The following is a 12578-nucleotide window of genomic DNA, read 5'->3' as shown; positions in this document are numbered from 1 at the left end:
TTAGAGAGAGAGGAAAGAGGAGACGAGGGGGGAAGATGGGGGTGGGGGGAGCATGAAAGAGAGGGAAAGGGAGAAGAGGAGAGGGAAGGAAGAGATCACCTACTTTATTTCACATCAGGGTTCCTGTCTTAGTCTGTTCAGGCTGCTATAAAAAAAAAAATACCATAGATTGCATGACTTAGAAACAACAAAAATTTATTTCTCACAGTTCTGGAGGCTGGAAGTCTGAGATCACAGAGTCAGCATGGTCCAGTTCTGTTGAGGGCCCTCTTCCAGGTTGCAAGACTGCCAACTTTTCATTATACCCTCAAGTAGTGGAAAGAAAGTGAGAGAGCTTGCTGGGGTGGTGGTGGTGTCCTTTTATAAGGCCACTAATCCCATTAATGAGGGCTCCACCCTCATGACCTAATTACCTACCAAAGGCTCCACCTGCTAATATATTGGGTGTTAGGACTTCAACATATCAATTTGGGGGGGACAAAAAATTTAGTTCCTATCCAGGGTTGGCATCTTGTGATCACCTACTCCTCACAACTAGAAGAGTAAACATTTAAAATTCACCTGGGCACTCCAGATTTGAAGATACCAATACCACTTTAAACCCATAACGATCTTCCTTCAGTGTTAACACCTGTGCTTCAAAATTGTGTGCACATGAGTTACATAAAACCTGCATAGTAATTGGGAAAAAGAAGGTGACTATTTCTCTATGTGCTAATAAAGATTGAAAAAAAAGAGCTCTTTTCACTCAGGAGTTGGCAAACTGTGGGTCTATGGGCCAAATCCAATCTCCTGCCTTACTAAATAAAAATTTGAAACATAGCCATGCCTATTCATTTACATATTGTCCATGGTTGCTTTTTCGATACGGCAAAGGCTTAAGAATTTTCCGTCTGGCCCTTTACAAAAGTTTGTCAACCTGCTCTGGCTAACAGGGAAAGCCCGAAGTGTGGTCTATGAACTGTCTCTTACTGAAATTGAGAGTATTTAGAATCCCTTACAGCATTTTGACATTGTCAAGACATCCAAGTGTGTGACTATTTTTCTAGTAATTTTTATTGTATTTTGGGGGATTTTTTTTTTATTCAAACAGAAAGTCACAAAAATTATAATCATCCTCATCAGTTTGTATGTTTTTAAGTATCAGTTCATGAAGGATTAGAAATAAAAAATTCAGGAAGTCACAATTTTTCTGTGAGAAAAATATAAATTAGTATCTATCATAATGACTGTAACAAGCCCTTAATAGATAACAAAACTCAGCCCTCGAGGCTTCATCCATGGCATAGATTTTGCCTTGGAGAATAAAATGGAGCTAAGGAAGGCAGAGCCAGGTTTAAAAATTATTTGGCCCACAGGCTGGGTCCCCAGTGAAGCTTTCTCTAATTCTGTTGCTGTATTAAGGCCCCAGTATCCAAGGTATATTTATTTCTAATTAATGCACAATTATATACAGAGTACTTTCTATACATAGGTGCTGGAGGAATTAAAATACAGTTCAAGGCTTCCAGAAGTTTACACTCTAGGTGAAAGAGCTTAAGGCGATTATAAACATGAGACACTGGAGTTTGTGGGAGGCTGCTATAAAGAGACTATTGTGGGGACTTCCCTTGTGGTCCAGTGGGTAAGACTCCCCGCTGCCAATGCAGGGAGCCTGGGTCGATACCTGGTCGGGGAGCTAGATCCTGCATGCACGCCGCAACTAAGAAGTCCACATGCCGAGGGCTTCCCTGGTGGCGCAGTGGTTGAGAGTCTGCCTGCCGAGGCAGGGGACACAGGTTCGTGCCCGGTCTGGGAAGATCCCACATGCCGCGGAGCGGCTAGGCCCGTGAGCCATGGCCGCTGAGCCTGCGCTCCGCAACGGAAGAGGCTAATGCCACAACAGTGAGAGGTCCGCGTACCGCAAAAAAAAAAAGAAGTCCACATACCTAAACTAAGACCCAATGCAGCCAAAATAAATAAATATATATTTTTCTTTTTAAAAAGAGAGAGACTATTGTCGGTTGGTATATGAATTCATATATTCACGAATGCCATTCAAATATATCCATCTCCCTTCTGTTAAATGCCCTTCAACCTAACTTAATAATGTAATCCATTGAGACCTCTAAGGGAAGGTGACTGTGTGCAGGACTGTGATCAGGAGAGCTGAGCAGAGATGCCAAATGCCAGACAGCTCACTCCCTTTCCGAGGGGCTGGCTTCCACATGCTGGCAGGTAAACCTGTAGTGGGGGCGGGGGCGGGGGGGAGGTGAGCTTTAGACTTAAAATGCTTATAAAGCAAATAATGGCTGAAAATAAATGAGAAATTAGAAAACGAGCAAACTAAATAGAAGAAAAGAGTATCACATACATAGTATCCACGAAGCTGAGAAACAATTTAAACTATATGTTAGTTCTATTTTCATGAAATGTGGTCCATGCATTTTCAGATAAAGTACCTCAAAATTAAAGCAATTGGACCAATTGTTAATCTGAAAAAAGCACAGTAAATATATTATTTCCCCTGTATTTCCGTTTTTTTTTTTTTTTTTTGGCTCTTCCATAGTTGTATTGCCTAATACAATAGTCACTAGGCACACGTGGCTATTTAATTAGTGGAGAGTGAAGAAATGGAACATTATCACAACAGCAGGAAGTTCTATTGAACAGCATGCTTTATAATGTGTGCATTACTTTTTCCAGATTACTAGTTGAACTCACTGAATTTAGAGGTACTTTATTCAAAAAGGTGTTTGTAAATTGAAGAAAAACATACTGAGCATGTAATTTGAAAATATAATACATTGTTTTAAAATGTTTATCCTGGGACTTTCTTGGTGGCACAGTGGTTAAGAATCCGCCTGCCGGGTTTCCCTGGTGGCGCAGTGGTTGAGAGTCTGCCTGCCGATGCAGGGGACACGGGTTCGTGTCCTGGTCCGGGAAGATCCCACATGCCGCGGAGCGGCTGCGCCCGTGAGCCATGGCCGCTGAGCCTGCGCGTCCGGAGCCTGTGCTCCGCAACGGGAGAGGCCACAACAGTGAGAGGCCCGCGTACCGCAAAAAAAAAAAAAAAAAAAAGAATCCGCCGGCCAATGCAGGGGACATAGGTTCAAGCCCTGGTCCGGGAAGATCCCACATGCCACGGAGCAACTAAGCCCGTGTGCCACAACTACTGAGCCCGTGAGCCACAACTACTGAAGCCTGCATGTCTAGAGCCCATGCTACATAACATGAGAAGCCACTGCAATGAGAAGCCCTCACACCACCACAAAGAGTAGCCCCTGCTCACCGCAACTGGAGAAAGCCCGTGCGTGGCAATGAAGACCCAACGCAGCCATAAATAAATAAATTTAAAAAAAAAGTTTATCCTAAGTTTCACAACTTTTTAACACCCTCCAAATACATAATTAACTTTCTAAAGGCTAATTTTTATTTTCATCAGGATATACCTGCACATAGTTTAAGGAATCAAATTATTTAACAAGACATAGTAAGAAAAATAAATATTAATTTGTTTGCTCCCATCACATCCCATTTCCCACTCCTTAGAAGCAAGCAATTTCAACCCTTTCAGTTATTTAATATGTTTTCTCCCTGTCCCTAAGGCAGATGCTTATACTGCTGCTTCCTATGTTTTCAGGTTAGGTATCTACCTACTCATTTCCCACTAACGGAAGATGAGCATTTCTTTCCCAAACTCTTCCCATCACTGCCCCTGCACACTTCCCTCCTCATCCTTCCAATAAATGTATTTTGCTTCATAAAAATTCAGTGCTGTAATTCTTGACTGTGTAAATGATATTCACAGCCAAGCTATACAGAACATCATTTGCCTTATTTGAATGTGTACAAGTAGGTATAAAGCTTGATGAATTTTCACAAGCGAGCACATTATGCAACCATCACCCAGATCTAGAAACAGGACAGAGACGGAAGCACTCAACAGCCTTCATAATCCTCCTGTCACCCCTGTCCTCTAGAACCACTCTGACCATTTTTGCTATAGTTCTGCCTGTTCTTACAATTTATATAGAATCAGTGTACTCACTTTTTTAAAAACTTGTGGCTGCGTTGGGTCTTCGTTGCTGTGCATGGGCTTTTCTGCGGTTGCAGTGAGCGAGGGCTACTCTTTGATGTGGTGCACGGGTTTCTCATTGTGGTGGCTTCTCTTGTTGCGGCGCACAGGCTCTAGGCGCACAGGCTTCAGTAGTTGTGGCTCACAGGCTCAGTAGTTATGATGCCTGGGCTTAGCTGCTCTGTGGCATGTGGGATCTTCCCGGACCAGGGCTCAAACCCATGTCTCCTGCATTGGCAGGTGGATTCTTAACCACTGTGCTACCAGGGAAGCCCAGTGTGTCCTCATTTTTGTCTGGCTTCTTTTGCTATTCTTTTTCTAGCTTGAGATCAAAGCTTAGATTATTGATCTTTCTTTTCTATGTATTTAAAGCTATAATTCTTGATAGCATTAGTTATATCCTATAAATTTTTACACGTTGCATATTATCATTCATTTCAACATAGCTTTCCATTGTGGTATTTTTGTATTTTAAAAATACTGATTTTTCTCCATCACGTTGTGATATGTTTCTTACACCAATCCTTAGAAATCTGTTGAGACATTTTATATATCCTGGACAACAGCTGCAGTTGAGGTCATCACCTGATTAGCTGATAATACAGTCATTTCCCAAGATCCACTAAATTTCTGTACAGCCTGAACAGATGTTAGGCTTCACCCTGAATCTTTCTGTATTTTTTTTTTTTTTGCTTGTTTTCTTTCTGTATTTTTAATGATGACACTCGGCAATTTCCCCAGAGATGTAGCACTGACTTGCTTTACTATTGTGGCTTCTACTTGGCCCTTGTTTCAGTCAGGGAACCAAAGTGGGGATTCTGTCAGTTGTCAGGTATGTCTATCCCAAATACACACTCAGGAACAGGGAAAGTAAGCACAGGTGTAAGTCCAAGAACTGAGCTGCCTGTGACACAAGCTAGGGCTCAACGTCCATGTATGACCTGACCCAAAAGGAAGCCAACTGTCAAAGAAGTGTTAAGTCACAGCTACATTACAAAAACCATGGGAAGCAAATTTGGAGTGAATAGACAATAGGTGTATGAGAGCAGTCAGACTGTCAGATCTCACAGCTCACCAACTGTGTCTAACCTGTACTTATCCTGTCCACTGAGCTTTAAATTTGAATTATTTTTTCATCAATTCTATTTTGACAATTCTTAAATCTGCCCGATTTTTTATAGAACCTTATTTCCCCATTTTTGACACTCTTATTTCTTTACACATATTATACAGTGATCTCAAGTTCTGTATCTGATAATGCCTGTATCTGTCACCTTCGTAGAGCTTATTCTGTAATTTGTTTCTGCTAACTCTTGCTTATGATGGCATTTCTTTCTATATGGTAGATTTATTTCCTAGCTCAGTCCCAGAAGGTCAGATTGGTTCTCCTCTATCAGCCTCCATCCATTTTCCAGGTAAGAGGAGAACAGGAAAAGGCTAGCACTTTCACCAGGGAAGCAGAACTGTCCTCATAAACTCCAAGTAGACTTCTGCTTACATCTCCCTGATCAGAACCGTGTTACAGCCCTAACTGCAAGGCTTTAAGCCTCCATAACTGAGAGCACTGGTGATGAAGTGTTGAAAGAGCCACTGTGAGTTTCTCCATGTAGTAGAGACAGGCAAGAGTCCCAAGTCACTGCGAGGGGGTTGGTGGCACAAGTCATGAGGGTTACAAAACACTGTTTTGGAGCAGGGGTTATGGAACGGTACTCAGACCTAACCTACAAGGGCCGTTAAAGGCAAGGCCTCTGTTTGTAGAACCACTGCTGCTGGCCAGGTTCTCCCTGTAGCTGCTGCCTGTAACTCACTATTCAGGGCCTCTAACACACCTTACAGTAACCAGTAACCATCAACCAACAGATCAGGAATTTATATAGACAAAGCAAAAGATTCAAACTGACACAAAAAAAGAAGAAACATCCCTTGGTCAAGATTTATTTCAAGGCCTGAAAACACTAATTGAAAATGGCCCTACTGCAATTTCTTATAATAAATACTTTATATATAAAACTTAAAAAAATGTAGACACTGTTAACTAACTCCTAAACCACACACTATAGGCTTTTCAAAAGCAATATTTAACAAAATGTAAGGTGACAACATCGAAGAATTTTCACATTTAATGAGGACACAATCAGTCGCAAGCTACTCACAAGCAAATCTTTTTTTACACTTTCCATGTTTGTTTTTAATTTTGTTTCACAGAACCACTGATAATTGAGGCTTCTTTCAAGTATAGGATTTCTAACATTAAATTACATTTTCTAAGTATTTCTTTAAAGAAGAAATGAAAAAGATACATACTACACTGTTTGCCATAAATTCATATACCAAAAAGTCAAAACAATCCAACTGAATTTATTCCTGCTTCCCCCTTCTCCGACATCAGCTTTAGATATTCTTCTAAATATTATATAAACAGTTTTGTTAAAATCAGTTCTCATTTATGCAGATTAGGGGAAAATGGTTTTATAATGAGTTATCTTTAAAATTTATCTTCTAGATATCACTCTTTAGCCTTAAATTACATTGTGCACACACAACTACAACAGTCGGCATTTGCTCAGGAACATACAGTCACATTAAAAACAAATAGCTTTGTATTTCATAGTTTAGTTGGGTCTTAAATAGTTTCCCTAGTGGAGGAAACAAGTATTTTGTGTTGTTTAAGAAACTGGTATATATAAATGAAATGCCAGGTGTTTGTTTAAACTTTGAGGAAACCTACAGATGAACATTTGGGTGTTTTCTCTAAAATGCAAGAGATATGCACTTAATCACTGTTCATATAGTGAAGCGATGGGACGGCAGATAACAGACGCAGATGAAACTCTACATTTTGTAAATGTAAAGTTGGATATTCTAAATGGAAGAACTGACACTGAGAATTATTTACAGGAAACAAAGGTTAAGAAAAATGTTGAAGAATATCTACTCTTAAAAAGAGAGAAGTGTTACACAACACAAAAATGAGAACTAGAGATTTGAAAAACACTCATTTTACGGTTTTAAAAGAAAAACAAAAAAATAATAGGGAGAGAGTCTAGACCAATTAGAACTGAGGCAGCTGTAACAAAAATGGAACACAGTACAATGATTTGAGCCCTTAAAGGAAATGACTAACTAAAGTGAAATATCACAAGTCTTCATGTCTATAATAATATATAAATGCACAAAATATCAAAATTACGAATTCTGGATTTCTCCCCTTAGGTCTGTAGTAAACTGTCAAACCTCTGCTGAATATAGTTATTTTTATGAGCCTTCTGATTAGCAGAGCATGCTATACAGGTACATGCATGCTACAATTTTACCATGAGAATTAATAGTTCTCATCTCAAACCACTGACTTGCCAGTTCCCCATATTTATATATATTTCATTTCCATTATAAAACACTTAAGACCTTTCTAGTGGTACATTTTAATCAACATATTACATTAAAAAGAATCTTGATTTTTAAAATGAACCTTTTTAGTACTGTAACACGATGGGTTTAATTGAACAGTTGGAACATAATATGGTAACTACATTGTACTGTTTAATTCACAGCTGTAGGAAAATGTTTGATTTTTAAAATATAACCAAGATGAGACTGTAGAGTTATGAGCAGTAATATATTAGAAAACAGTGAATGAATAAATAAGATGCTTTTCCTTCAGTGGCCATTCATTATTTTGCTTTTAGGAACCTGGAAGAAATCGTGTTCTTTGAGTTTCGAATGTTCTGGTAAATCTAGTCGTTTCTTAGCTTCCTCAATATCACCTTGAATTGCTGAAATGAGTGACTCTGTGGAGAGAATATACCAGGTAAAGATAATGAAAATCTGCTGCTGTGCTTTTTTACTACTCCTTTGTTCAGCTTCTCCTAAAATCTCATAGGCTGGCAGTGTTCCTGGCACAGGGTAGATGCCCAGTAATGTCTGTTTCATCCTTTCTTCTAGACTTAAGTAAAAGTCAATAGTACACAAAAGATGTCTCTAATCTTCTTGCAATTACTTAGAGAAAGGCATTAGCAGAAAGGTACATGGCATATACTAAATGGAAGAAACAAATACTATCAATTCTGTTCAATATTTACACTTGTAAAAGAAACTCTACATTAGAATTAAAACTATTACACTACACTAAGATTCTTGACATGTCTTAAATGTTCCGATTTACTGCTTCTTACACTTCAACTACCGCTAAGCATCCATTATTCATCACAGTATTAACTCTTACTGGTTCCTTAAAATATGAAAAGGAAATAAGGATTTCATTAACTTCATACTGTTGGAGAGAGAGCCAGCCTGCTGGGTTTGAATCTACGCTCCATCACTTACTATGCTACCCCGGGCAAATTACTTAATCTCTCTGTGCCAATTTCCTCATCTGCAAAATCAGCAAAATAATTCCTCATGTGGGTGTTGTGGGGATAAAGTGAGTTGATTTATGTAAGGCTCTTAAAGCAGTGCCTAGCATATTAAATGCTCAAATATTATCTGTCTAGCCAGGATTACTATTAGGAGAAGCAGCAGAGTAGCTGCAGTAATATTTAAGAAGATCTAAGTAAGAACTTACCTAAAGAATCAAAGTTCTTTTCTGGTCTGAGGTAGCCAACAATGGCCACGTTGAGAATTTCCCCATAGAAGTCCTCTTTGAAAGTATGCATGATATGAGTTTCCTACAGTCAAGAGATGTTAAAATTGAATTTATCTTTATGGTGAGGTAATTTAAATGAAACAATCAACCCTCCTTAAAATTTTAAAGACAGGTTAAAATCTAAGTGCAGTATTTCCTGAATTCTTCCATTGCTCCTGTTCTCGACCTTGTACCATTATAACTGAGTAAGGTAGATGGTATCCCACAAATCTGGTGTGATTTGCTGTTTTTAAAAAAAGCTAACATGCATCAAAGTAATTAAGAGTCTTATCAAGGTGAAAAAACTGAGCAAATACAGCAGAGGGAATGAGCAAAGAAACTCTTCTTCAAAAGATACCAGTCCATTAAGCGAATTAAAAAAAAAAAAAGGCAACACAGTGGAAGAAGGCATTTGTCATACATAGTTCCAACAAAAGAATTGGATCCAGAATATATTAAGAACTTCTTTAAGTAAGACAGACAATCCAATTTTTTTTAAAGGGATAAAGACTTGAACAGGTACATCATGTATGTCTGTTATCAGCAAAGAAAAGAAAAAAGAAAAACTCTAAAAAGTATGAACCTCCTACCAATGGAAAACTGAGTTTCTCCTAACTATGGAAGGACCTCCAAGGCACTCCTTAACTGGCTCTATAGTAAGAGTTCTGTTATCTGAGTAGCTAATAAGGAAAAATGAGTCATGGGATAGCCTCCCCTCCCCTTCATTCCCTCTCTCATTCCAGAGAAAAATATTTTGCCTTCTTTCATCGATTATTTTCTTTATCTATTCCAACACAGCCTTAATCCTGAAAAATAAGAGGAACACTGAGCACAACGTTAAGTAGTTCTGGGCCACTTCTATTGCTTATACCAGCACTTTTCTATAAACTCTTCAAAGAGGATGAAATGTAGATCAACTATAACCATTTGTGCCACATACTTGAGCTGACCCAAAGATTCAGCCACATCTAGCAGATTAAGCACTTCAGCTGTGTAGGTCTTCTGTTCATAAGAACAGAAGAATTATGTATACTCTCAAAGGGGTTTAAAAAGAGGAAAAAGGGCTTCCCTGGTTGGCGCAGTGGTTGACAGTCCACCTGCCAATGCAGGGGACACGGGTTCGTGCCCTGGTCCAGGAAGATCTCACATGCCGCGGAGCGGCTGGGCCCGTGAGCCATGGCTGCTGAGCCTGCGCGTCCGGAGCCTGTGCTCTGCAACGGGCGAGGCCACAACGGCAAGAGGCCCGTGTACCGCAAAAAAAAAAAAAAGAGGAAAAAAAGCATCACCTTGCAATTTTATCAGAAAGCACCATCCACAGCATAAGCAGTTCTACCTTAACAGGGTGACCAAATAATTAGAGTAAATGACCTACATTAACTGGTGAACTCAACTTTATTTCACTTTTATTTCTAATAAAGGTAAACACATGGGCAGTTATAAAAATTAATTATTGTAGTTTTGGCTGGTGATTCCACTTTCTATTTTCTCCATGATTTAAAAGATAAATGCATAAAAATTTATTAATCTGTGTTATTGGGTACACAATGATGTAATTTGTGAGTTTTGGTATACTATTAAGTTCATATAAATTCAAAATATATTTTTATAACTTTAGGATGTTAAATGCAGTCCCCATGGTAACCACAAAGAAAATATCTATAGAAAATACACAAAAGGAAATAAGAAAGAAATCAAAATGTGTCACTACAAAAAAAAAGTCAACTAAACAAAAAAGGCAGTAATGGAGGAACTGACAAAAAAGCTATAAAGCATACAAAAAACAAATAGCAAAACATCAGAAGTCTCTCCTTATCAGTAATTACTTTAAATGTAAATGGATTAAACTCTCCAATCAAAAGGCAGAGATTAGCAGAATGGTTCAAACACACAAGATCCAACTATACCCCTTTATAAGAGACTCACTTTAGATCCAAAGACACAAATAATCTTGAAAGTGAAAAGGATGGAAAAGTTATTCCATTCAAATAGTAACTAAACTCTTCACTTTTAAACCTGTCAAGTAAATTCTCATATTTGGATTATGTTGTGATCACCACTGATGAGTTCTATCTGTGTATTACTCTAAATCATCATCTCATTCTCTGTTTACAGAGTGAAATACAATTATTAATTCTTACCATGGACTTTTTTGTATTCTTGTAGTACGGGTTCCATCCTATGCTCACCACCATCTTATGGACATCTCCACTTCCAACACTGGCCCAACCATAATATATGCCAGTGGATACATCAGCTGGAAGATTATCTACTACTTGTTCAGGAAAGTTAGCTAAACAACAGAAGAAAATATGCTAATATTTAGAGTTTCATAGTCAATATTTAGAAAATCCACATGTAAGGCTACTCTAAATCATTACCCTCACAAGATTCCTAGGACTCTAACTACAATTATTAATCCCATCATTTCATACTCTGGCTAGGATTTCTTTCTCCTCTTCACACGGATTGGTTAGGAAAAAAGGTACCAGATTATACATGTATAAGTTACCAGGTTATAGTAAGTGTACCAAAAATCGTAAACTCTCACAGTAGAAGAAAACAGGTACACGAACAGCTGGGGGTTTTTTTAGCCCTGGTCCTTCTTAAAGGGCTTCTTGAAAAGATTTCTATTTTCGAAATATACATACTAGGTCCCAAGCTCAAAGACTGCTTTAATAGGTCTAGGTGCAGCCCTGGAATGTATTTTTAAGGAAAAATTAAGCATACCTTCAGGACCTGACTACTAAAACTAATGCAGACCAAAAAAGATACCTGGTTCTCATTTATCTACCTGTGTCATCATTTGGACACAACCTACTAACGTATTTAGAGAACGAAAACTTTACAGCTGGCTTGAGAATTTAGCCTATCGGGCCCACATTACATTTTCTAAAAAGACGCGCGCCACGTTTGGCGGATTTATCACGGCTGGATAGGGAGGCGGGAAAGAGGGCTCCCGAAACTCAGCTCCGGCTTCCTGCCCTCACCACCCCCCAAGCCGGTGAGCTCCGAGCCACCGGCAAGGACGCGCTCCATCAGTCCGACCAAAGGTCATCAGCCTCAACAAAGCGGGGGCGGGGAGGACGGGAACGTCACCTCTGCCCGTAGCCCCACCACCCGGCCCGGAGCCCCCCGGCTGACGTCCTCGCTCTCAGGTGATCCGGCCCAGCGTGGGTGGGGGCTCCGCGCCCTCCCGCTCTCACCTGTAGGGATGCCCAGCTGCTTGGAGCCGCGACCGAAGCCCCGCACCACCTGGCCGCGGCAGAAGTACGGCAGGTGCCTCATGACGCCGTCCGCTCGGGGTGCGGGCTGCGGTCCAGAGCGCGCGTCCGGCGGAGCCGCCGTCGAGGCGGTGCCCGGACGCCCCGGACCAGCCGGGGGACGCGGGCGGGAACTCCGCAGGCCGGCCGGCCGGGCGAGCGCACGGGCGTACAACTGGCCGAGCAGCGCGGACGACACGCCACAGCGAGACGCTCACGCCACTGACAGAAGGTGCCGGGCGACTCAGACGCTGCGTCTGGGCTCCGGAACGCCGGCGATGGCGGAAGTGCGGCTGTGGGCGGGGAGCGGAGCGGGGTGGCTTGGGACGGCCCCCCAGCCCACCGAGCGCCACGGACTTACGTACTCTGCCCAGGCCGAGCGCCCCGGCGCTCGTACGGCTTCCGTAGCCCCGCCCCCAATTTAGCCCCGCCCCAGCCGTAGCCCTGCCTCCAACGTAGCCTGGGAGGTGTCCGTTTTTTCCTTGGTAGTTCAGTCTTCCCGGGCGGTGGAAACCGAGTCGGGGGCGCGTTTTTCAGCCTGGGGCCTGTGAAAGCACTGTCCTCATTCTCAGACACTCCGAAGTGTTTCTTTCCCCTTTTTCCTTTTATGATCCTGATGCCGAGAAGAGACGTTCTTTAG

General features: G+C 40.9%; 1 protein-coding gene across 1 annotated transcript; it reads right to left on the bottom strand.

Moving 5' to 3' along the window:
- Positions 1-5982: 5982 nt before the first annotated feature.
- Positions 5983-12304, bottom strand: RFK (riboflavin kinase). The gene is made up of 4 exons (XM_082843259.1): positions 11882-12304; positions 10817-10968; positions 8619-8721; positions 5983-7845 (listed from the first exon to the last, which is right to left on the bottom strand). The coding sequence occupies exons 1-4, from the start codon at positions 11961-11963 to the stop codon at positions 7715-7717; spliced, it is 468 nt and encodes a 155-aa protein (XP_082699385.1). The 5' UTR covers positions 11964-12304; the 3' UTR covers positions 5983-7714.
- Positions 12305-12578: the final 274 nt, after the last annotated feature.

Source organism: Leucopleurus acutus (genome assembly GCF_964270905.1).
Source record: "Leucopleurus acutus genome assembly, chromosome: 7".
Lineage (NCBI taxonomy): Eukaryota > Metazoa > Chordata > Mammalia > Artiodactyla > Delphinidae > Leucopleurus > Leucopleurus acutus.
The sequence above is the reverse complement of the archived record's forward strand: the minus strand, read 5'-3'. Positions and strand labels throughout refer to the sequence as shown.

Coding starts and splice junctions, on each gene's coding strand:
- RFK (XM_082843259.1), bottom strand. CDS start 11,963: ATGAGGCACCTGCCGTACTTCTGCCGCGGCCAGGTGGTGCGGGGCTTC. Junction 10,969..11,881: donor GCAGCTGGGCATCCCTACAG/GTGAGAGCGGGA, acceptor TCTGTTGTTTAG/CTAACTTTCCTGAACAAGTA. Junction 7,846..8,618: donor AAAGAACTTTGATTCTTTAG/GTAAGTTCTTAC, acceptor TTCTCTCCACAG/AGTCACTCATTTCAGCAATT.